Raw genomic sequence first — 26,873 nt, 5'->3', positions numbered from 1 at the left:
CAAAGTGAGAGAGAGGCATGGACATATATATATACACTACCAAAAGTAAGGTAGATAGCTGGTGGGAAGCAGCCGCATAGCGCAGGGAGATCAGCTCGGTGCTTTGTGATGGCCTGGAGGGGTGGGATAGGGAGGGTGGGAGGGAGGGAGACGCAAGAGGGAAGAGATATGGGAACATATGTATATGTATAACTGATTCACTTTGTTATAAAGCAGAAACTAACACACCATTGTAAAGCAATTATACTCTAATAAAGAGGTAAAAAAAAAGAGTTTATAGAAAAAAAAATTAAACATATTGTGTGAGGTCCTTTGACATTAATGGAGAATATGCTTCTTCCTTTTCTTTAGCATAAGAATATCTGAGATTCTCTGAATTGAGTCTTTGCAAATAATATTACTAGCAATAACAATAGCTAGATTAAGGGCTTATATGCTCCAGAAACTGTGCAGGGAGACATATGAATTATCTCCTTTAATCCTTAAAACATTTCCGTGAGGTTGACACCATCATATATTTCACAGATGACAAAACTTAGGCACAGAGAAGTGAAGTAACTTGTCCGAAGTCACACAGCAAATAAAACATCAGAAATGGAGTTCAAATCCAAAGCAGTCTGACTCCTGAGTCAGGATAGGGGGAGTTTTCAAACTGAGTCATATCTGATCTAACTTTTCCCCTGAGCCTAAGAAGCGCCCTGATATTACAGTGCAGTCTGCACATTCAGTATTAAGAGAAAAGAGAATCAAGGCTTGGGCTGATGGGTTAACAGTCCTAGATGATTACATTCTTGAGGTTCATTCAACAGATACACCTAGTTTGGTACAAAGGCCTATTTTCTTTGCCTTTAGTAGCAGAGGGTAGGTGCTATTATTGGCTTGTTATAGTTTGACCTTGTTCCTTTCCCTTAAAAGAAATACACAGTGGGGTCAACACAGAATGTTTTCATATGCTATTCACTGGGGGTCTCTAGAACACTGTGTCCCAGGACAAAATTTCCAAGGCGTGCCACACACTTTTAAGATCTGCTTTAGGCCTTTTGGAAAGGCTAAAGGGGCTTACTTTCCTCTTTTGCTAGCTTTTATATTGTTATTATATTAAATATTATTTATCTGCAGAACCTGGAGAAGGCATCAACCACTCTTTAATTAAAAAACACAGAGCTCGTGATTTTCCAGACACTCTCTCCTATCCTTTACTGCCTCCTCAGTTAGTTTCTCTTATGCTCTCATATGAAAACCTGTTAGAGCATTAATTTCTTGATTAAAAGGAGCCATAAATCATAGGCCCTCTAAAAATCCATCGGGGAGAAGGTCCAAAAGCAATGTGATGGTTTAGGCCCTCTTAGCAACCAGGCCCAAATGCCTGTCCAAAGGATTAACTGGGGTCTATAACATGAATATCGAATCATCTTCCACCTCACCCCTGCTCCCTGTAGTAACTATTTGTGGACTCGCTATTCGGGGAACTTAAATGATTGATGTTGACAATTTTTTTTTTTTGCGGTACGCGGGCCTCTCACTGTTGTGGCCTCTCCCGTCACGGAGCACAGGCTCCGGACGCGCAGGCTCAGCGGCCATGGCTCACGGGCCCAGCCGTTCCGGGGCATGTGGGATCTTCCTGGACCGGGGCACGAACCCGTGTCCCCTGCATCGGCAGGCAGACTCTCAACCACTGCGCCACCAGGGAAGCCCTGATGTTGACAATTTTGATTAAAAAAAAAAAACTGGTCTCATCCCACCCCTGCCCCTGACTACCTGGACAGCGTCCTGCTCACAGCTGGGTGCACTGGTTCACAGCCTGCACCTCACCCCAATCCCAGCTCCAGAGCTCAATGTACCAAGCACAGGTCACGCAGTAGAAGCTGAGGATAAATCAATGCTGCCTCCCCCTGAGTAGGGGGATACAGAGCACCCTGCAATAGATGTCTCTACTCGCCCTCCATGCTCTATCCTTCATCAACCAGTTACGCTGCCTGAGACTTTAATCCTCCTCCCAGCCTCATCTGCGCTCTGCCCACCTCCAAGCCAGCCCCAGAGCCGCGTACCACTCCCTGCCGTCACATCTTACATCTACCCATGGCGGCAGACTGACCTGCCCAGAGCTCCTCCTTCCAAGCAATATCTTTCACCCCCTAACTAGGCCCTGCGCAACACAAGCCAGAACTCACCAGCCTTGACCACACAGATCAGGACAGCACAGCGGACCTCGGTCCCTGGGCCATCTTCCTCCACCCCGTCATGTCCCGTGAGAAGACACGCCCGCCCCATACCTCACCCACACTTGGCCCCTTAGGTGCCAAGGTCTACCAAGATCTTTCAACGTCACTCATCATCCTAAATCCTAGCCCAGTGTACACCACTGCCTCAGAAGTTCAGGCCCTATCAGCTAGAAACCTCTGCCTTTGGCAAAATTCTCTGTTTCAAACGAGTTGTGAGTGATTTCAAAGACATGTGTAATCTTCCATGCTGTCAGGGCATCCATGTAAGTCGAGAATGGAGAGTCACAGTCCCGGGTGTGCGGTTTCTGCATCTCAGCCAAGCATGGCCTCACTCTCCAGTTGGGTTTCGTGCAGTGACTTAAATACATACGCATGTGCACACACACGCGCCCTCACACAGAGGCACGCCTATGTTTTCCCTTTCTGGAAAATGGGCTTGGAAAAGAAAAGTTTTGGTGCTGGTAAAAGAAAGAAAGTAAGAGCTAAGAGGGCAAAGAAAGTGAAGCTTAATCAGAATACAGAACTTTTGGATAACTTCAGAATTACATGATGAATTTGGCAATAGCTGAAATGAACGAACTTAAATATTTATATTAATATGGAAATATTTCTGATGAAAATAAGACAATGTGTCACTCAAGGCAATGCCCCAACCAGAACAAGAACCACACACTGTGCAGGAAGCTACATGCAAGCGTGAGCAGCCCAGCGTCTTGGGGTCCTTCCTGGTGTAACGGGTCTATTATATAAGTGGTGCCAAGGAGGAAATATAATTATTTTGAAGTTATTTTTGAGAAACTGTTTCCTGCCCATTGGCAAATGGCAAAGCCAAAAATAGGCTCTTTAATGAAGTTCTTACCTGGTCGTCATAGCGATACGTGAGGAACTGCTCCCCTGTTGTATCTTCCAGAAAACTTCCCTGAGGGGAGAGTGCAAACTCAGGAAGGAAATAGGCCCCAGGAGACTTCTCTGCTGTGGTCTGAAAGGCAAGATCACTTGGTTACAAATAAGGCCCCAGTAAGGACTCCCAACAGGCAGTCTCTGAAAAGGGGTGAGTCCAAGAGAATCCACCCACCAAAAGGCTGTACCAAGAAAAGGGAAGTGCTTATTTACAATAGCCTAGACGTGGAAACAACCTAAATTTCCCTCGACAGACGAATGGATAAAGAAGACATGGTACATACACACAATGGAATATTACTCAGCCATAAAAAAGAATGGAATAATGCCGTTTGCATTATTTCAAATGGCATTAGACCTAGAGATTATCATACTAAGTGAAGTAAGTCAAACAGAGAAACACAAATACCATATGATATCACTTATACGTGGAATCTAAAATACAACACAAATGAACCTATCTGTGAAACAGAAACAGACTCAAAAGACATAGAGAACAGACTTGTGGTTGCCAAGGGGGAGGGGAGTGGGGGAAGGATGGATTGGGAGTTTGGGATTAGCAGATGCAAACTAGTATATATAGGATGGATTAACAACAAGGTCCTACTGTATAGCACAGAGAACTGTATTCAATATCCTGTGATACACCATAATGGAAAAGAATATAAAAAAGAATGTATATATATGTGCATATATACACATGTATATACAGATATGTGTATATATACACATATATATCTGTATATATATGTATAACTGAGTCACTTTGCTGCACAGCAGAAATTAACACAACATTGTAAATCAACTATACTTCAGTAATTTTTTTTTTTAAAAAGGGAAGTGGCCTCTCTTGGCAAAGTCCATGTGAGACACACCAGGTATCTGTGTTGAGGGGCTGTTAGACCAGGATAGCACCCTGGGCCACCTCAAATCAGCTCACACCGTATTTACTCCCTGACACCTGTTTCTTCCTCCTGCCCACAACCTTCCAGCAAGGCAGCCACAGTGAGGTTGACTTGCTTAAGCTCTGTTGTTACAAATCCATTGTTTCTAGGACGTGCTTTCTTTCTCTTTCCTTTTCTTTCTTTCTTTCTGTTTTTGATTGTTGGGTGAAAGAGTGAGAAACAAACTTATTTTTTCCATACTATAACAGAAGTGCATGTTCCTTGCAGAAACTTTAGAAAAGTCAGATGAGTGCAAAAGAAAATAAAAACCGCCCATAAATACTCCAACCTACAATAACCACTTTTAATTGTTTTGATGTATTTCCTTTGAGACTTTTTTCTCATAATGTTTTGTATGTTTATATAAAAAAATCCAAGATTAAATACACATGGAGTTTGCAGAAAGACTCCATTGGATTCAGGGAGCGCTCATGCCCTGGCATCTGAATCGGTAGACGTAAGCCCCATTTGTTGGGGTCAAGGGGAGACAGGAAGGACACCATCTGTTGGAGAATATGGCTTGGATACAATGGCCCAATGGACTTGCTACCAGCACTTGCCACGTCCCCATCCAAGGGAAGTTGGAGCACGTAGAGGGCTTCTCCGGATCACTGCCTTGATGGGTTCAAGGAGGGACGAGATAAAGGAGATGAACCCCCAGTGCTTAGCCCCACATAATCAAAAACACCGGTCCGTGACTCTGCCCCCAACAGGGTACCTCACTCCCCCTGCTCCAGAAGGAGTGAGCAAGAAACAGAGTGAGAGGCCATGGGTGTCACTCCGAGGAAATCATTTTCTGCAAATAGGAGTGGGGAATAAAAGTACCCCTCTAACACCTCTGTTCCACCAAGGGTCACAATTCCAAACTGCAGCAGGAACTGCGGTTAAAGCAAAAACAGGCATTTGAATGCTACACGTTAAAAAAAAGAAATCAAGATGTGATAGCTTTGTTAAGGCACTTCGAACAGATAAGTCTGTGTTTTGGTTAGCCCTACCCTGTTCAAAGAATTTCAAGATTTTCTCATTAAATTTCATTCACATGAGGGGCTCAGCACCAAACGAGAGACAGGAATCTTCCCAGAGCCCTGCAGCCCCAGATCTCCTTTGCCCTCCTTCTGAATGGCTTGCTTGAGGCCCAGTGACTCCTACCTGAGTGCAGGAAATTGGAAAAACGCCTGTGGATGTCCTACCTGCTACACTGTGAAGCCACCCTTGACACGGGGTCTGTCACCCCAGTGTTCAGACCACCACCGGGTGTTCTGTGGAGGTTTTCTCTGTGATGTCACCTTCCTGTGGGGAGGCTCTGCTCTGAAAGTTAGCATGGTCACCCTGAGGTCCACAGCAAAGCCACAGTGTCAACAGCCTGGAAAGGAGGTCTGATCAGGCCCAGGCAAGGGCACAGAATACATCTGTCAGACCTGGCCAGCCAGCTCTCTAAGTGCTGGAGATTGTTCCTAAGTAACCTTGGGAGGAAAAGGAAGGGGAGCTCATGCCACAGCCTCCACAGAGACAACCGGACTCTCACACGCTTTAGCAGGTTCTATGGGGCTCTGCATGAAATATCAGAAAAAGCAAAAAGCCTTCCTGGTAGTAAAGCTTTCCAGTCCTCAGTATTCATTAGGGTGGGAAAAAAACAGCAGACACTTACGACTTGATTATAACTATAGCTGATTACCTTCCACATTGTGAGCCACTGTTCCAAACTTTACATTGTATTTATCAGGGTTTAAAAAGGTGAGGCGGGAATAAAAACTTCCACGTGAAAATAAGAGGTGAATTTGATGGTAAAATGTATGTCTCTGTATGTTTCCTAGGAAGTTTGAGTATGTGTAGAAGTATCATTCTTCTCACCAAGGATAAAAACACATCTAGGTAAACCTCAGGGCCAAATTTTATACAACTGCTGATAAAGAATGGATTCTATCTTAACGTAATTCATGGACACTGATTACCAAAATGCTTAGCGAAGAATCGATAAAAGTTAGTTGTTGTTGTTGTTTGCCTCTATTGGCTTCAGAGATGGTAGAATCATAGTTTTAAAGGCCTGAAGAGGCCTTAGAAGTCATCCAGGTCAAACTCCTTTTTTTAGAAATGAGTAAACTAAGGCTCTGAAAGTGAAGAGACTTGCCAACCACCACAGAGCAGGAGCCAGGGCTGGAACATGTTCGTGGCCATGTGCAAAGACACAGTTAGATCGTTTTACCAAAGAGTGGGGGCTGGGAGCAGCCTAGGATCAACACCTGAAATCAGCTCCCCAAATACACAGGGCCTCCCAGTATGATGCTTATCTTTAGTTGACCATACAGTCAACACACATTTATTGAGCACCTACTACATGCCTGAAACTGTTCTAAGTGCTATGAATACAATGACGTACAAGAAAGATAAGTCCCTCTTTTCATGAAGGTGATACTCTAGTGGGAAGAGATACATAACAAAATAAGCAAACAAATTCATAAACAAGAAAATTAAAGCTCTAAGTGCTATAAAAGAAATAAACAGGGGGATATGAGAATAAGGTTGGGAGAGGGTTGTTCAACTTTAGATAAGAAGATCAGGAAGGCATCCCTGAGAAGACAAGATTTAAGCTAATACCTAACAGGTAAGAAGGAACCAGTCACGCAAAGAGCCAAGGATGAGCATTCAAGATGAAAAGAAGAGCAAGTACAAAAGCCCTAAGGGGGGAAGCAGGTCAGTGGGACTGCAGATCAGAAAGGAAGTCAGTGCGGCTGGATCCAGTGTGAACAAGGAAGAGAGTGCATGAAATGGAAATAGGAGAGAAAGGAGGAGCTGGGACATTCAAAGCCTTACAGGCCATGGCAAGGAGTTGAAGAACTATAGATTTCAGCTAACACTGACTGCTTTGTGGAGGATAGGTTAGGAGGATGCAAGATGGAATCATATAGGTCAATTAGAAGGCCGTGGCACTAATCCAGTTGAGAAGGGATGATTCCTTTGACTGGGAGGATGGCCGTGGTGAAGGGGAGAGGTAGATAGACTAGAAGTTGCTGACGGGTGAGAAAAAGCAAGGTATCAAGGATGACTTCCGGGTTTGGGCTTAAGCAACAGGCTACAAAAGATTCAGTATGAGGGACTTTGCTGGTGGTCCAGTAGGTAAGACTCTGCGCTCCCAATGCAGGGGGCCCAGGTTCGATCCCTGGTGGGGGAACTAGATCCCACTTGCATGCTGCAACTAAGAGTCCGCATGCCACAACTAAAAGTCCGCATGCCGCAACTAAAGATCCCGCATGCTGCAACAAAGATCCCACGTGCTGCAACTAAGACCCAGCGCAGCTTAAATAAATAAATAAGAGATTTAAGTACTAAGAAGAAAAGTTCTTTAAGGAAAAAAAAAAAGATTCAATGGGTGGGTTGCCCTGAGGCAGGAAAGGATCTGCTGGGGAGGGGCAGAGAGTTTGGGTCTATTTGGGTCACATGAAGTCTGAGATGTGTATGAGACATCCATCCATGTGGAAAGCTTGAGCTGGCTGTTCAATATGCAAGTCTGGAGCTCATAAGGGAGGTCTAAGGCTGAAGACAGAAATTTGGAAGACATTGTTTTCATTTCCTACACATATATATTTACAGCATCATACTGGAAAGGACCCTCCCTAGAGAATGAGTTTGGCGGACAAGAGGGCTTTGTCTGGAGCCCTCAATAATTTTAATATCTGAGGACTTCCCTGGTGGCACAGTGGTTAAGAATCCACCTGCCAGTGCAGGGGACACGGGTTTGATCCCCGGTCCAGGAAGATCCCACGTGCCACGGAGCACCTAAACCCGTGCACCACAACTACTGAGGCTGCGTGCCACAACTACTGAAGCCCGCATGCCGCAACTACTGAAGCCTGCGTGCCTAGAGCCCGTGCTCCACAACAAGAGAAGTCACCACAATGAGAAGTCTGCGCACCGCAACAAAGAGTAGCCCCCGCTCGCCGCAACTAGAGAAAGCCCGTGCACAGCAACAAAGACCCAACACAGCCAAAATAAATAAATAAAATAAAAAATTAAAAAAATAAATAAGTCTAATATCTGAACGTGAGTAGAAGAGGAGGAGCAAGCAAAAGAGAATAAAAATGATGATCAATTAGAGTAGAATCAAGGAAAAAAAGACAAATATTGGGTCATGGAAGGATTCAGCATCAGAGTGACCAACGGTCTTGAATGCTGCTAAGAGACTGAGATGAGGCCACAGACGTGTCCATTGGATCTGACAGCAAGGAGGTCACTGTTGACCTTAACAAGAGTAGTTACGGTGATGCAGCAGGGACAACTGTCATGGTTTTGAGAGGTGAATGGGAGAAGAGGAAGTAGAGACCGTGACGAGAGACTCAGAAAGGGGCCATAGCTGGAGGGAAACATAGAATCGCAGGTAGAATTTTTAAAGATAGGAGACACTGGAGCAGGTTTGTTTCCTTACAGGAATCATCCAGTAGCAAGAGAGAGAATGGAGAAGACAGAAGAGGTAACTACCGGTGCAAAACCCCTGAGAAGGAAGAGGAATGGGATCCAAATTGATTGCGGAGGCTCTGGCTTTTGTCCAGATGAGGGCCCTTGGCCCACAAAAGCCTTCATCAGGCCATGCTCCCTAGCCGATTTGGAGCCTCCATCTCCCCTGCGCCTACTCCTTGGATACCCTTCTGCGAGGTCTCAGGGACTCCTGGTCCCAAGATCATCCGTTTGTCTCTATCACCCTCTCCGACCACCCCTCACCCACCCCGGCCCCATTCAGCTTTCTCACCTCTGAGCTGGCTCTCTTTCCTGGGCTCTGCTGCAGCTGCAGCCGCCCTACTGCTGAAAGAAAGTGCAGCCACATTTCGTCCCAAATTGCTGCCTTCTGTGGCGAGGGGGGACTGTCCTAAGCCTCTGTAATCAGAGTATTTGTCTGTTGTGCTTCTTTTATTTTTTTTAATTCTCTTCGAACTACCAGAATTTTTTTTTTTTTTTTTGGCTGCGTTGGGTCTTCGTTGCTGCATGCGGGCTTTCTCTAGTTGAGGCGAGCGGGGGCTACTCTTCATTGCGGTACGTGGGCTTCTCATTGCGGGGCTTCTCTTGTTGCAGAGCACGGGCTCTAAGCTCACGGGCTTCAGTAGCTGTGGCACGTGGGCTCAGTAGTTGTGGCTCACGGGCTTAGTTGCTCCGCGGCATGTGGGATCTTCCCGGATCAGGAATCAAACCTTTGTCCCCTGCATTGGCAGGCAGATTCTTAACCACTGCGCCACCAGGGAAATCCCCAGAGTATTTTGTCTGTTGTGCTTCTATACTATTAACAGCAACTACAAACATTTCATAAGCTCCAATGAGCTTTTTTTTTTCTCTGCTTAAATTCGACTGGGTAAAATGATGTATGTTTGCCCTACATTTTGTTCATTGTGTTCCTATCCCAGGCTTCTGTCTCTCCCCCAAGGCATCTCAGTGCAGCATTTTGGAGGAAGTTCCACAGGGCTGAGGACTGTCTCCATCATGTCTGCGTTCCCCAGGGGAGATGCCTGGTGTAAGGTCATGAGAGTGAAAGACTGTTGGCCTGCACTACCTGAGCTATGGACTAGGGGGCCTTCTTCCTCACCAACCCCCCATTCTCCTGTGGGAGTTAAACGCTGCTAATCCCTGGGCTAGCCCAGATTCTCTCCAGGCTCACATCACACTCCGCGTTACTGATAAACTGATTTTACATTCACCTCTTTTTATCAAAATCCTTATTCCTGAGTCAATTTTTCAATCATTTGGGAGTCGAGGCTACAGCCTGATGCCATCCAAGTCCTTTCCCTCTATAGTGGCGAGGGTGCACCACCATGCTTGTTGAAGAGCCGTCCTGTAGCATCCCATAATCATGAAAGCTCAGTGCTGGGAGGGACCGTCTCAGTCATTTAATCCAGCCTGTCCACCTCAGCAATCCTGCCAGATGTCCTGCAGCCTCTGCTTGAATTCCTTTAGTGACGGGGAGCTCACTCTCTTACAAGGCAAAAGGGCAAAAGAATCTAGGAAGTTCAGAGATACCGACCTAGTCTGAAGTGGCCCATTGCTCCCCAAGGGTGGAATGAGGTACCTTTCCTCTGTCATCCTCCCCGACGTCCTTCCCCTGCCTTTCCCTCTCCCCAGAGGGAATTGAATTCTAGAATCTGAACAGAGTGGAATTTGGGAAGAGACAAATATTTGAGTCACAGAGCTAAATAACTGGAAGAAATTTTAGAGACAGTCTAATCTCAACCCCTACTTTGGAGCAGGAATTTCTCCTGCAGCATCTTCCACAGTCATGCACATAGACTCAACAGAGGCCCTTTGAAGAGAAAGCTGGGAAGGAAGGAAACTCAAGTTTATTGAGCATCTACTGTGAGCTAGGATTTGTGAACACTGCCTCTATCTATCCTCACCGCTAGGCTGTGAGGTATGTGTCACCAGCCTCTTTTCGCACAGGAAGAAACCAAGACACAGGACATCAGGACATTTAACTAGGGACACACAAAGTCCCAGCTGCTGAGTGAAAGTTCACCCCCATCCCAGTCCCCCAGCTCCCTCAGTGGAAAACAGTCTTGGCAAAACTGGACCTTCCTTGAAGGAGAAATGGCTAAGTTGACTCATGGCTTCAGAAAGCAAGCACCCTGGGCAGCAAAGAACACACGCTGACATTCTCACCACATGGGGGTTGACTTCCTAAATGTCAGGGAGACTCGGTGTTAGGCGCCTCCGCACACAACAGGGTGACCAAAGACCAGGCCCCTTCAGCAGCAAGAGTTGACGGCAGGGTGGGGGGAGGGAGGCCGGACCAGGAAGTGTGCAATCTTCCCAGGGCGCAGATCCAGGGCCGAGAAGAGCAACTGCCAAAATGCATCATCCCACCAGCCACTGTCCACAGCTGCCGAATCACTGGGGATGGGGTCCGAGTCATCGGGGACAGGGTCAGAAGGAATCCAGACGGCCTCTCCAGGGACCTGAGGAGGCAGCTGACCCACATGCCCCCTCCAGCTGAAGGCTTTGACTTTGGCAGGAGGAAGGAAGTATGGGATGAGGATTCAAGGACAGGATTTCAGCGTCCTAGCCTCCATCTACAGCCTGGAAAGGACAAGGACAGAGGATGTCTATCAAGACTTGGCTGATGGCATGGAAGGAGAAACAAGTGGAGGAGAAGTGGGTGGTCCTATATATAGAACAGAACCCAATGCTCCTCGAAGGTCGAGCAGTCACCATGAAAAAGAATACAATGGGATTCTCACTGAATTTCAACAAGCCAGTTTAAACCCTTCTCCCAGCCTTGTCTGAGCACTACAGGTGGACGTTTGTCTCTCTCCAGAGCGTGAACACAGCCAAACGCCACACCACTGACCTCTACAGAACTGTGGTCAATGAAGATCACTAAGTTCTCTTTCCTACCTGCCACTGTTAAGCCCTATCTGTATTCGGGACCGAGAGCCTGACTGTACCACCTCCGGTCATTCACGTCCTCTTTAGATCTGGCCCATCCTTTCAGCCTGTCAAGGCTCTTTTTGGATCCTGACTCCATCTACCAATTTTTGCATCGCTCTCTCCCTGCTTCTCATCAGCCCAAATTTGAGCAGTGCTCTCTCTATCTGTCTCCTTGTTACTGCCACAAACACTGAGCTGGAACAAGGCTGAGAACTGGGCTCTTCACCAGGCCAAGAGAAGTCTGTCTCCAGGCTGACAGTGACGGTACTCACTTAGGGTCCTCTCATTTCATATATCCCCAACTTGCCCACTGGGGATTCAAGAAACACCTTGTCCGATTCTGCCACGACACAGACAACTCATGGAAGTAAGACGCTAGATGGAAGAACTGAGATTCCAACGGATCTTCCTAGGTCGGGACGAAAGCTAAAGGCTAAGAAGGGACAACACTGAGCCATTATTGCAGAACAATTCCCCGTGACACCAGGGCTTACAGAGGACACTTACGGTCACGGTCAGGAATACGAATGCATCAGAAGTCAATCTCAATTAATGGCAACCAAGATCTGCAGCAGAGAGTTAGCACCAGGATGGGAGGTGCGGACCACTCCTACCGGGGGAAGGTCCTTTTAAATGATAATATTTGGTGAGTCGGAAAGTGTGTGTTCCAGGTGGAAGAGGAGAATCCCCAGGCTCTGGGGACAGTCTGCCAGGAACACATTCTCTGGAGGGTCTCTGGGGGCTGTTCCTCCCGGCCTGGATTACACATGGGACTTTACAGTTTGTGCCCTCCAAAGTCCATGAGGGAATAATCAAGTCAACCAAAATTATGTAAATTCAGCATACCAAACACATTTTTCTTCCAAGAAGCAGGATGTGCATTTTGTTTCCTGAACCTGAAACAAAGACTCAAAAAGAAACCTTCGGGATCATTTTGGTTTTTCAAGCAGGATGTTGTCATTCCAAGATATTTCAAAGTCCTGGGGGTCCCCAAACTTCCTGATTAAATATAAAATGTATTTACTTTGCCAAGGTTGAAAGGGTAGGCTGAAAGAAAATGAGTTTTCACATTTTTTTGAGTCTTTAAAAAAAATTAATGCTAGGAATTTAAGATTCATCCTTTCTGTTTACCATCAACTAATGAATACATTCTCTGGTTCTTGTTGGGTTGAAAGGCCCAACATTTGAATGAACATCTGAGTGTGAGTACATCTCAGCCAAAATCCTATGTCGTTTCAAAGTTCAACTTCGCTCTGAGTCACATTTTCAGCAGACCCTTCTGGATCCCTCTGAGTGCTGGAAGGTGGGTGATGCCTTGTGGGTGTGCATGTTCAGAACACGCTGTTCCACGGAGAAGGTCTTTCCTTGGATTTAAATTTATCATATTAAGACTCTCTTTAGCAAACTGGAATGTGGATCTTACAAATGTCATTCATATAGGGCTTCCCTGGTGGCGCAGTGGTTGAGAGTCCGCCTGCCGATGCAGGGGACGCGGGTTCGTGCCCCGGTCCGGGAAGATCCCACGTGCCGCGGAGCGGCTGGGCCCGTGAGCCATGGCCGCTGAGCCTGCGCGTCCGGAGCCTGTGCTCCGCAACAGGAGAGGCCACAGCAGTGAGAGGCCCGCGTACCGCAAAAAAAAAAAAAAAGACAGACAAATGTCACTCACAGCACTACTCTTCCATCTGCCACTAAACACAAATTCTCTCTCTCTCTTTCTCTCTCCTTCCCTCCCCTTCCCCTACACACACACACACACACACACACACACACACACACACACACACACACACACACACACACACACACACACACACACACACATCTTTAATCCGCCCTGGCAAGCAGGGCCAAAAGTAATCAGTGAAAAGATCTTGCTGGAACACATTTCACCTTTCAGTTCCCTGAAAGGAGAAAACCTGAAAATGAAATCACAATACTTCTTTATATATCTGAGCCGTCTTTAGCCCTCAGCACAAGGCTTTGTGCATAGGAGACATTCAATAATTAATTTTCTTTCCTAGAAAAACTGACATAGGTTGCCCTTTCCACCCCCACAGAGCCCTGCAGGACTGATGCCTGATTTTCTCTCTGCCACTTTGAAAGACCAGAATGCTCTGGCTAAAGCATATGCTGGCATTTCACAAGGGGTTATTTAAAAGCTTGACCATTATTCTGAATGGGGAGAGGAAAGAAAGCCTGCCCCTGCCACATATACACAATACAGATTCTCTTTCCCTGGAGGCCACCCCTCCCACAAAATTTTATTGAAGAGTCCATTTTTCAAGGACTTGAAGGAAGCTGACCCCGTGGAAAGAGACTCAATGAGCAAAATGTCATGTGGAAATAACTCTAAAACACCTCAGGGGGAAAAATTGAAAATTGTATTCCATGAACAGGGCTCCACTGGTAAAGAAAAACGCTGGATGGATGGTCATCGCAAATCTTAATTAATTGTAAACTCCCTACCCATTCTTTCCTTCTCCCAGTCTCTCCCCTCCTCCTGGTGCAGTCACACTGGTAAGGGGTCATGCTCTTCCCCACCAAAAACCAGTTAGCAGAGAAGGGAATGATCATTTATTTGAGGAACGTGAGCAACTGTTGTTGCTGAGAAGTGCTGTGAGAACGACCCAGAAAAAGTGCCGTGGAGAAGTGAGGTGTTTCCTGGGGGAATTTCTGTAATTCCCTCCCAGGCATCACTTCCACTCCAACAGGGGTTCAGGGTTGAGGGAGAAACAGTCTCGTGGCACCCAATCTGGGCAATGGAATCTGCACTTTGATCACAAAGCGAAATACGTATTTTCCCGCAGCCTCTTCACCACTGACACTCATGATTACCTCTCTGCAGAGACAAGGCATCTTTGCTTTTAAAATAAGAGCACAGGGACTTCCCTAGTGGTGCAGTGGTTTAGAATCCGCCTGCCAATGCAGGGGATACGGGTTTGAGCCCTGGTCCAGGAAGATCCCACATGCCACGGAGCAACTAAGCCCGTGCGCCACAACTACTGAGCCTGCGCTCTAGAGCCCATGAGCCACAACTACTGAGCCCACGTCCTACAACTACTGAAGCCTACGCACCCTAGACCCCGTGCTCCGCAACAAGAGAAACCACTGCAGTGGGAAGCCCACGCACCGCAATGAAGAGTAGCACCCACTCGCCGCAACTAGAGAAAGCCCGGGTGCAGCAATTAAGACCCACTGCAGCCAAAATCAAATAAATAAACTTATTTATTTCTAAAAATAAATAAGTAAACATTAAAAATCAATAGAGTACAAACCAGTATTGTACTTTACCCAGGTGGCGGAGGGAGGGACTCCTCAAAGCAGCAAATGTTCAGGTATTTCTTGAGGGTATGTCCAGGGTCTATTCAGTCACCTGATCAACATACTGTTTCTTAAGCCCCAAGGCACCTGTTTACTAGGCACAGAGGCCGTTTTTGACATGGAGAATTCATCAGTCAACGAAACAGACAAAAATCACTTTTCTCAAGGAGTTTATATTCTAATTCGGGGAAACAGAAAATGAACATAATATATAAATAAGTTATATAATGTGATATAGGAAAAAGAGGTTGGAAGTGCTGGGGGCTGGGGGTATAAAGTGCACTTTTAAATAGAGCGGTCAGGGGAAGCCAAGGTAGGTCAGGGTTCCTTAGGGAATCACGTTTTATTTTCTGGTTTTCTAAACAGACAAGTTGGAGCCTGCCCTTTTCTTTGGAGGCTTCAAAGGATCGAGTCTCTCTAGGAAACTGGCTGGGATCTGCCAGGCCCTGGAGTCATCTGCTTCTACCTACAGCAACGGTGGGACCCTCTGCTCCTTGGCCCCAACTGCCCGTCTGCCTCTCCACCACCCTGCACTGCAGCCAGCCCAGGCCTCAGCACTCCACCCTGGCTGTTCCAACGTCTGCTCCCGTTGAGCCACAGCCCACCCCGCCCAGGCCCCAATAGTACAAGCACGGGCGTAAGTATGCAGAAAACACCATTACCGGACAACAGACTGACTGCACGGGCATGGTGTCTGTTGCCAACGTCAGAGTCCATCACTAAGCATGAGGCAAATCTGCGTCTATCCCAGTACAGGAGCTTATACAAACTCAGTAGTGAAAGAAAAAGAAAGGAAGGGAGGGAGGGAGGGAGACAGGGAGGAAGGAGGAGGGAGGGAGGCAGGAAGGAAGGAAGGAAGAAGGAAAGAAATAAAGGAGGAAAGAGAGAAAAGAAAAAAAGCATTACCAGCTCTTCCCAATTTGCCAATGAGACACCACCCAGCCTGACACAGTCCAGAAACACGTCGGGGACATAGTCATGTTTATTCAAGGTCTTTCTCACCCTCACGGCTTTCTTTCTTTCAGGAAACAGCTTGTCTGTGTGGCTGAAATCCTACAGGCTTTCAAAATGTAGGCTTCCAAGAGAAGAGAAAGACAGAAATGTGCTGTTTGCACATATTCTGAAAAACATTTATGTTCAGCCTAAGCCAGTTTGTTTTTCTGAGCTTAGCAGGGCAGGAAGTCTTCAGTGCTAACGCATCAGCAGAGCTGCCAAGTTTGCTGTCTGGATGCTCCTGTCTTTCAGAATTCTTAAACAAGCAAGGCGATAGGAAGATAGCGATTTACAGTCAGGATGTCTTTGCTCCATGTGTATAAAATGGCATCACTCTAATTTCCATAAACTACCAAAAACTTCTGAGGGTTTAGCATAAAATGTTAAGGATTTCTTGAAAACAAAAGGTGATGCTTTTTGTAAAATTAAAATGCTAACATTAACCCCTACAATTCAATGGTACCAAAGCCATACTGGAGGCATAAATCAGAAGAAATTGTGACAGACTGTCTTCTGTTTAAAAACAAAAAAAAGGAGAAATGTAAACTACAGTGTTTGATCCAAGCAAAGTGTTGGGTGTAATACACGTTTAGGGATTTAAGCTGGTATATTTTTAAGGAATAATTTTAATTTCTTAATGATATATGGAATGACACGTAAGTTTTTCGCATGCTTAGACTGCCATCACATCATCCCCTATTTGTTTGACATGAAAATGTCACTTTGTTTTAAATCCTGAATAAACATAGGATTAGTTTTACAAACGGTACCAGATACATGGAAAGTCACATTCATAAGCCAGACAAACCTGGAGACACTGGACACCTGTTACAATCGGTGATGGACGCTCAAGTCTAGAAAGGGGGCCAGATTTGTGGTGGGGAGCCCAGGGGTCCAGCCCACCTCCACAAGAAACTCCGTGGCTCCCAGCACGTTTCCTCACGTCTCCAGGTCTTACCACATCATTAAACGGGGGAGAGCGGGCTAGATGAGCTCCAGAACACCCCAGGGTAGGAGGAAAACTGGGCTAGAAGATGAAGGGGCAGGGCTTTTGTTTCTTTACCTAATTTTTTATATTACTAAATTAATAGTGTTGGTATGAATTTAGAAAAAGTCTCCTGAGCAGAAAAATACCCAGTAGTCAAAACGTAAAACTCTGGTAGCCTTTGTAATGAGGGTCACTGCAGTTTCTTACACCAAAAGCAGTCCCAGGAGAGACATGCAGAGTGATCCCCTGGTAACTGAAAGGGCCCTCAGAGACAGCTGCCCATGAAGGCAGGGTTAAAACAAACAAACAAACAAAAAAAAGAATAACTTCAGGATAAAAGAGTCAAAGTGGAAAACTTTAACCATTGTCTTCCCCCTAACAGCCAGCAGGGATAGGGAGAGGGGGTCTCTGAGAGAGGTAGCAAGTGTATCTCGATAAGGTGTATTCGTGCTCGCAGAGACTCACTTGTTAAAATAGAGCTAAAAACCTTATACCTCCCAAAATGGCTGTGACCATTTAATAAAATAATGCATATGGTTGTATAACTGTAATTACTTAATGTGTAAGAAGCTATACACACGTATGCTACTATGATTGTTGTTATCACAAAGTTCCAAAAACAGTGGATATATGTATGTATATGTATGGCTGGTTCATTTTGCTATACAGCAGAAACTAACACAACATTGTAAATCAACTATACTCCAATTTAAAAAAAAATAATTAAAAAAAAAAGAAGTATGGGGGACTGCCCTAGCAGTGCAGTGGTTAAGCCTCCGCGTTTCCATTGCAGGGGGCGTGGGTTCAATCCCTGGTCGGGAACTAAAATTCTGTGTGCTGCACAGCCAAAAAAAAAAAAAAAAACACCAAAGGAAATTCTGAAAGAAAAGTATTAAGTGGTGACATATTACAAAAAAAAAAGTATGAAATCCATTGATGAATATCCGAATTTCTTAGCTTAACTTTCAATCTTAATCTAATTTGCACAATATCTGTTACAATCCCACTGTATTTCAAATGTACTTCTTAAAGTTTTTCCAATAAAAGTGAATTTTCTTTGACCAAACAAACCCAAACAAACCAAAACAAAGTTCCAAAAGCAAGTGTTTAATATTAGTAGTAATATAAGCATGTACTGAGTATCTCCTCTCTGCAGGCGTTGTGCAGAGACTGAACGAGAGACAGTCCGTGCTCTCAGGGAGCTCACTGTCTAGGGTTGGGTGTGGACTGAGAAACAGATCAGTAAATAGGCCCTTCAAAGCCATGTGATGAGGGCCATTGAGGAGGGGGAAGGACAGGATGCTACATGAGCACGTGAGAGGGACACGCGCTCGAGGCGGGGAGGGTGGAGTCAAGGTCACAGAAGGCATCACAGAGACAACAGCCAAGCTGTGATGGAAAGAACACATAGGCACTCATCAGGAAAACACAGAGAAGGATGGAGGAACAGAACCTTCTAGAACAACATGGGTGTAATGAACAACAACGGCAAGCTGGATGAACAGCCTGCATATCTGGAGCGTGGCATGGGAGGGAAGAGGAGAGAAGTCGGAGAAGCAGACATAGGCTGGATCTCAAAGGGGGTCTGGTGGGGCAGACCACAAAGCCAGTGTTTATCCCTAGGAAGCACCAGAGGGATATTAAGTAAAGAAGTAAAACTATTATTACAGAGAACGAACTGGAGGGGGAGTGAGACAGAAGTCGGGGAGCCTAGTTAGGCTCCTCTATTATTCCAGAAGAGAGATGACAGTGGCAATGAGGATAGAGAGAGGAAAATGAGCCATAACAAAATAATGTATCTCAGAACTCAAGCTAAGAAAACAATTATGCCAGCATATCTGAAATACTGGGAGAAATTTAAAAGTTTTAGAAAATATTCTAAATAATCAAAATTGACTCTAAAAAACAAAAACAGAAAAATCTCAATGGTCCTTCAACTATTAAAGAAATAGAATCAGTACTTAATATTCTTCTCATGAAGAAAACAACAGGTTCAGATGGTTTTAAGGTGAGCTCTACAAAACGTTCAAAGTGTAAATAATTCCAATCTTTAAATAAACTCTTCCAAAGAACAGAAAAAAAGGAACCCCCATAATTCATTTTTACGAGATTATGACCTTGATAACAAAACCAGACAAGAGCAATATGAGAAAGAAATTACATACCAATCTCACTCTTGAAATGAAGGCAAAATTCCTATATAAGATATAAGCAAAATAAATCTAACATCGTTTAAAAAGAAACCATCAACAGTAGAATGGATCAATAAATTGTGGTCTAGTTATACCCTAGAACACAAGAGAGGAGTGAAAATGAATGATCTCAGCTTCACACATCGACAGAGATGACATTTTAAACCATAACACTGAGCAGACTAGACACAGTATGATTTCATTCATATAAAATTCAGAAAAGGCTAACACCACATAATACGTTATTTGGGGATACATACTCAAATGGCTAAAACAAAATTCACCTTTTGCGGGCTTCCCTGGTGGCACAGTGGTTAAGAATCCGCCTGCCATTGCAGGAGACACGGGTTCGAGCCCTGGTCTGGGAAGATCCCACATGCTATGGAGCAACTAAGCCCGTGTGCAACAACTACTGAGCCTACACTCTAGAGCCCGCAAGCCACAACTACTGAGCCTGCATGCCACAACTACTGAAGCCCATGCGCCTAGAGCCCATGCTCCACAACAAGAGAAGCCACCGGTGAGAAGCCCACGCACCACAACGAAGAGTAGCCCCTACTAGCTGCAACTAGAGAAAGCCCACACGCAGCAACGAAGACCCAACACAGCCAAAAATAAATAAATAAAATAAATAAACTTAAGGAAAAAAGATTAAAAAATAATTCACCTTTTGCTGTGGTGGTGTCTGAGCAGAGAGGAGGATGCAGTAAGGAAGGGACACACAAGAGGCTGCAGTGGTATTGATAACATCCTGTTTCATAAGCTCCATGCCTGGGCCACCTCATGTGTGGCTGTGCAGGTTGGGCACCACACCCTGCATATGGCCATCTTCCTATAAGCATCGTGTTACATAAAGTACTTTGTGAGTGTGTGCAAAATAATCATCATAATAAAATAATGTTATAAAACTTAAAATACATATGTATGCAAAATAATTAGAATCAAATAATTTATATAATAGTAATATAATAAGAAAATAAGTTTTAAGTCAGACCTGTAAGCATGTTTATTTTTAACACTAGATAAATATAGTCTTTTATATCAATAGGAAAGTGGTAGATTAGCCAATAAATTCTTTGGGACAACAGGTAAATTAGGAAGAAAAAGGGCAAACTCAGATTCCCTCCTCAATCAATGCATCAAAATCAATTCCATATGGATAAAAAAATGTAAATGTTAAAATATATATGTATGTATGTATACATATATATATATATACACACATATTTATGTGTATGTGTGTCTGAATGTGTGTATACATACATTCTAGAATATATATACTCTAGAAAGTGGTGGAATTTTGTAGAATCAAGAATTGTGAAAGAAAAGTCTGGTATCATTCTGGTTGTTTTCCCATTGTAAGTTACTTTACCTTTCATCTGGAATTTTTGAACAAATTTATAACAGCGGACAGAGTATTTGTGGTGACAGACAACAACTAGACTTAATCACAGTGATCACTTTGAAACATATAGAAATATTGAAATACTATGTTGCGCATCAGGAACTAACATAGTGCTGTAGGTCAATTATACTTAAAAAACAAAGAAACAAACAAACTCATAGAAAAAGAGATCAGATTTGCGGTCACCAGAGGCGGAGGGTGGGGAGCGGGGGAATTGGATGGAGACAGTCAAAACTTCCAGCTATAAGACAAATAAGTACTAGGGATGTAATGTACAACGTGATAAATACAATTAACACTGCTGTACATTACATATGAAAGTTAAGAGAGTAAATCCTAAGAGTTCTCATCAAAGGAAAAAAAATATTTTCTATTTCTTTAATGTTGTATCTATAGGAGACGATGGGTGTTCACTAAACCTATTGTGGTCATCATTTCACGATACATGTTAAGTCAAATCATTAGGCCATACACCTTAAACTTATACAGGGCTGTATGTCTATTATATCTCAATAAAACTGGAAGAAAATATAAAATTTAATAATCCAAAAAGAAAAAATAAAATAATTTAAGAGGTCTAGGGAATTCCCTAGTGGCCCAGTGGTTAGGACTCTGCACTTTCATGGCTGAGGACCCAGGTTCAGTCCCTGGTCGGGGAACTAAGATCCTGCAAGCCGTGTATCAGGGCCCAAAAAAAAAAAAAAAAAAAAAAAGTCTAACTTCTGGCTTCCTAAAACAGTCTCTACTGACTGTGTTCTTTTCATGTGCGGGCCACACTTTCCTGTTTCTTTGTGTGTCAAATTTTTGTTGAAAACTGGACATTTTAAATAATATAATATAGCAACCATAAAAAATCTTTTAACCTTCACCCTTAGAAGTCAGAAATTTCACCAGAATATGTATACGTCTCTGTTTGTGTCTTTTTTCATTGGTCCTGACTGTAGCCCAGTGAGCCCTTTCAGACTCAAGGCTCTTCATTCAAGGAAACTTTCTACCAATAGTTGCTTCATTGTTGTCCCTTCTCCATCCATTGCTTTTTCTCCTTCTGCGGTTTCTATTGTTTGAATACCAGGTCTGCTAAATCTGTTCGCCAAGTCCCTTAGCTTTTCCCTCATGATTTACACTGTGTGGGTTTCCATTGTTGTAGATGGTAGTTCTTCCACGTGGATGTCCTTCAGCTCGTTCACTGAATTATTTACTTTGAAAATCTCATTTGCTTTTAGTTGAGGAAAGCCATTTGGGGCTGTAGTGGAATCTCCTTACATTCTCTTAGTTGGTAGTTTTTCCAGTTTCTTTCTGTCTCCTCCAGAGCAGTTCTATTTCTATACAAGAGAAACACTCCATATAAGAGTTCTGTGTAAGAGGTGTCTGATCTGAGTGGGCTGCTTGTTATTTCTCTTTCTGGCTGCTGAGCCCCCTTAGATGTGCTGCTTTTATACTCTTTTCTGTATACACATTGGTGTTCAAATATGCTAGAACCATGTGGCCACCATCCCGCCATGGCAGGGAGGAAGCACAATCAATGCCCCTGAGGGACCTTAGAGACCCAGCTGGCTAGATAGCAGTCTCCTATCAAGGCACCAAGAGAAAACCTCTCTTGGGACTTCCCTGGCGGTCCAGTGGTTAAGACTTCGCCTTCCGATGCAGGGGGTGCAGGTTCGATCCCTGGTCGGGGAGCCAAGATCCCACATGCCTCGTGGCCAAAACAACCAAAACATAACACAGAAGCAATACTGTAACTAATTCAATAAAAACTTTAAAAATGGTCCACATCGAAAAAAATCTTAAAAATTCAATAAAGACTTTAAAAATGGTCTACATCGAAAAAAAATCTTAAAAAAAAAAAAAAAAAAGAGAGAGAGAGAGAGAAAACCTCTCTCTTCCCAAGCCCTATTCTCTTCCCAGACAGAGAAAAGTTCTGAGCCACCTTTCAGCATTCATTAGGGGCTGGGAAAGCCCGAATCCTCTCTCGAGACCAGCCTGCTTGCCAGCCCCAGAACCTATCTATCCTTTGCCAGAGGGGCAGCTGGCTTTAGACGGCTGTAGGATTATGCGACCCTGAATTATTCCGATATAGCATTCTAATATACAGAATGAAATATATTTATATACATATCAGATCTTGATGCGGTGAAAATCTTTAGAAGTATAACATACTTCTAAAGGCAGAAACCATACAAATATTATAGAGCTAATATTAAACTTGAAATTGAAAAGCAAGTAATCCAACAGGAAAATACTTTAAACACACATAACAAAAGATTCTTAACTTCTACATATAAAAATAGCTCTTGCAAACCAGTAAGGAGATGAGGAAGAGATTCATTTTAAAAATGGGCAAAAGACACGAATAGGAAACTCACAAAAGAAGAAATGAAAAGAGCTAATAAACTTATGATATCACTAGCAACAAGAAAGAAAGTTAAAACACTTATCAGATTGGCAGAGATTTTTAAAAATACACTACCCACTGCTGGCAGGGATCAGGGTTGAAACACATTTTAGCAAGTTGGACTTTCAAATGTTTAAATTCAAATGAAGAACAAGTGACAATCTTAACTTTAAAAATGTACACCAAAATTTCTACACCCCAAATAAAATCTCAGAACAAATACATGTTTAAAAGTTTAAATGGCTAAAACTACAATACAAATAGAACACTGGGGCTATGAAGAAGCAGTCTCAGGCTTAGCAGATTCATTCATTATTTTTGAGCACCAGCTCTGTGCCAGGCCATAGAAGAAGCACTAAGGACACAGTGGTAAAGGAGACAGATGGAATCCTGCCCTCAAGGAGTTTACATTCTTAATAAATAAATAAATAAATAAAGTTTAATTCATAATAAAGAAATTATTATGAGAGCATTTCAGACAAATTTCGCTAAATTTTTTTTTTTTGCGGTACACGGGCCTCTCACTGCTGTGGCCTCTCCTGTTGTGGAGTACAGGCTCCAGACGTGCAGGCCCAGCAGCCATGGCTCACGGGCCCAGCCGCTCTGCAGCATGTGGGATCTTCCCGGACCAGGGCATGAACCCGTGTCCCCTGCATCGGCAGGCGGACTCTCAACCACTGCGCCACCAGGGAAGCCCAAATTTCGCTAATTTTAAAACAGGCAAATTATATGGTTACTTAACCTCCCCACCTAAAAACTAATTTTGAGGGGTATGTTGAAACATTACTCAAAACACATTTAAATCATAAGTAGCTTATCAGTACAGTAAGGGGAAGAGGGACAGAGCTTCACCTGCTCCAGCCTCTGTAAAGATTCAACTCCACATTGGTTATCTTCTGGCAAGGAGAAGAGAACAGAGGAAATTAGCTGGTTACGGTCTAAGTAAGGGAGGAAAGATGGGGCAAGGTATGCTGATCCCATCTCTTCCCTAGAGGTCCTTTAGGGCTGCACCATCCAATAAAGTAGCCATCAGGCAACGTGGCTATTGAGCATTTGAAGTGTGAGTAGTCTGAAGTGAGATGGGCTGTAAGTGTAAAATAAACTCCTGATTTCAAAAATTCAGTATTTAAAAAGCAAGGTAAAGTATCTCATGAAGAATTTGTATGAATCTGAAAAAGAATATATATACACATATATATACATATATATACATATATACATCTATATACATCTATACACATCTATATATATATACACACACACATATATATAAGGCTGAATCACTTTGTTGTACACCTGAAACTAACACAACATAGTAAATTAACTATACTTCAATTTTATTTTATTTTATTTATTTATTTTTCTTTGCAGTACGCGGGCCTCTCACTGTTGTGGCCACTCCCAGTGCGGAGCACAGGCTCCGGACGTGCAGGCTCAGTGGCCATGGCTCACGGGCCCAGCCGCTCCGCGGCATGTGGGATCTTCCCGGACCGGGGCACGAACCCGTGTCCCCTGCATCGGCAGGCGGACTCTCAACCACTGCGCCACCAGGGAAGCCCTATACTTCAATTTTAAAAAGAATTTTTATATTGATTACATGTTGAAAGGATAATATTTGGGGGTTTTAGGTTAAATGAAATATAATATGTTACTAGAATTAATTTTTTTAGTGTGGCTACTAGAAAATTCAAAGTTACATATGTGTCTTGCGTTACATTTCTATTGAACAATGGCAGTATATAGGATCTTGGAGTAGTTCTTACTTCCCTGAAAGTCCTGAGAAGAAACCCCACTGATCTAAAACAGGTGGGCGTTTCCAGTACTCCTTACTCACCAGGATGCAGTCTTGGGTTCAAGACTAAACAGATGATCCCTAAATGGGCTGCAGAGAGGAATAATCAAGATCTCGAGGCATTGCAGAAACTCCATGCCTAAGAAGGAGGTCCTATCCACTCACCAATTATTGGCTCTAATGAGAATGGCCACCAACCTCAAGCCAGCATGAAAAGCTTAACTGCAAGAGTGCATTTTAAAAGGCCCATGTTCCAGTGCCAAAATGAAGTTGAGCAACTCAATTCAGCTTAATTCTTAAACAAGAAACCGTAAGACAGCACAAACGTTCTAGCCACGATGCTGCCTGCCACCTAAGACATGAAACGTCTTCCATTTTCAGCAGCTGCCATTCAAACATAATTAATTCACTGTGACTACATCTAAGTCTTACACTTCGTGGATGCTGACCATCACTACAGATCTGTTTGTCCCCTCCCATAGCGAGGCAACGCCAACAGTAAATAATGGACTAACGTCACCCGTTGTGTTTAGGAGTAAGTGAAATGAAAATGAATCACAAACCTTCCTTATGGAAAAGCAGTTCTGTTCTGATGAAAGTGTCTTTAAGTGTTTAGAAGGAAAAATGGTGTAGCGCCTCCAAGGCTTGCCTGCATCTACTCAGGGGTTTCTGACAGGTTGTAAAAGAGAGGCGTCTGCTACTTGGCGTAGGGCAGAAACCCAGGCTGTGGAGACCCTGGCTTAGGCCAGACCAGGAGGAAAGCGGAGGGAGGACGAGCTAGCTGCCAGGAGGAAGCTGGAAAGAGCTCAGCATGGGTTTCTACACGTCCATGGGGAAGTCGTTTGCAGGGAGGGATGGGTTCATCTTCCTGGGGCCTCGCTCTAGCTTTGCTGTCCTCAGTAAAAAGACAAGAGAAGGAAGAAACAGCCACATTACTGAACGGCTATTATGTGCCAGGCACGTATTAGATGCTAGGCATAGTTCATCCAACTTAATCTCACATCAACCCTGCAAGGCAGTTAATATCACCCCTCTGTTTTAAAGAAGGGGGAAAAATTGAGGTTCTTGAGGTAAAGAGAGCTGTCTAGTGTCATGGTTAGTGAGTGGCAGAACCTGTTGGAAAACTCGTTTATTTCCTCCTCACAGAGACGTACAGGATACAAAATCATTTTCTTGGGCAAAAAATATATGAGGCTAAACATCTAGAAGAAAATATAAGAGGGTATCTGTGTGGTATCAAGGTCAGAAGGGATTTCTTTTAAAAGACACACAAAAAGGCAAACTATAAATGATAAGATGAATAAATAGCCAAGTATTTATTCATTCAATAAATATTTCGGAACATCTGCCATCTGCCATAGACTGCTCTAGGCACTCGGGGTCCATCATCGAACGAGAGAGACCAAAACCTCTGCCAACGAAGGATTAGTATCAAGCGTATATAAATGATGTCTACAAAGAAGTGAGAAGAAGACAAAAAAGAAACTCATGGGCAAAAGGTACGAACAAGCAATTTACAGAAGTGGAAACCCACATGCCAGTGAACATGAAAAAATTGCATATTTCACTAGCAATCAGGAAGATACAAATTATAATGTCAAAGAGATACCCTTTCATAAATATGAAACTGGCAAAAAAGAAAAAGCCTGACAATATCGAGTACTGGAGATGATACGGTACAACAAGGATTCCTAGATTTTTGGTTAAACTATAAATTGGTACCATGACTTTAGATAGTAATTTGTGTAGCTAGTAAAGTTGAAGATGGTGTATCATTTCACTCAGCAATTCCTTTCCTAGGCACAGACCTTAAAGAAATTAACATATAAAAACAACATGTAGGGCTTCCCTGGTGGCGCAGTGGTTGAGAGTCCGCCTGCCAATGCAGGGGACGCGGGTTCGTGCCCCCGTCCGGGAGGATCCCACATGCCGTGGAGCGGCTGGGTCCGTGAGCCATGGCCGCTGAGCCTGCGCGTCCAGAGCCTGTGCTCCGCAACGGGAGAGGCCACAACAGTGAGAGGCCCGCGTATCACAAGAAACAAAACAAACAAAAAAAAAACATGTAATAGAATTGTCCATAAAAACAAAATTGGAAACACCTTAATTATTGATAGATGTGCAACAGGAGGATGAAAAAATACATCCTGATGTCTTCATACAATGGAATACTACACAACAGCAAAAATAAATGAATTAAAGCTACATTTAACAACATGGATGAATCTCACTAACATAATATTGAGCAAAAAAACCAAGTTCAGAGTATTCATAGTATTCCATTTACATAAAGCTTTAAAAGTATAAAACAATACTACATATTTTG

The 26,873-nt window shown here is 43.8% G+C and overlaps 1 protein-coding gene across 1 annotated transcript in view; it reads right to left on the bottom strand.

Moving 5' to 3' along the window:
- Positions 1-26,873, bottom strand: part of ADAMTSL3 (ADAMTS like 3) — a gene marked incomplete at its 3' end in the record, with an annotated part of 370,362 nt that overhangs the window by 304,702 nt on the left and 38,787 nt on the right. Inside the window, exon 3 of the mRNA XM_082647461.1 lies at positions 3,082-3,201. Coding sequence (XP_082503587.1) covers positions 3,082-3,201 — 120 coding nt within the window. The remainder of the gene's footprint in view (positions 1-3,081; positions 3,202-26,873) is intronic.

This window comes from Grampus griseus (assembly GCF_964374135.1).
Source record: "Grampus griseus genome assembly, chromosome: 2".
In the NCBI taxonomy this organism is placed as follows: Eukaryota; Metazoa; Chordata; class Mammalia; order Artiodactyla; family Delphinidae; genus Grampus; species Grampus griseus.
Note: the sequence above shows the minus strand (reverse complement) of the source record. Positions and strands in the feature narration are given on the sequence as shown.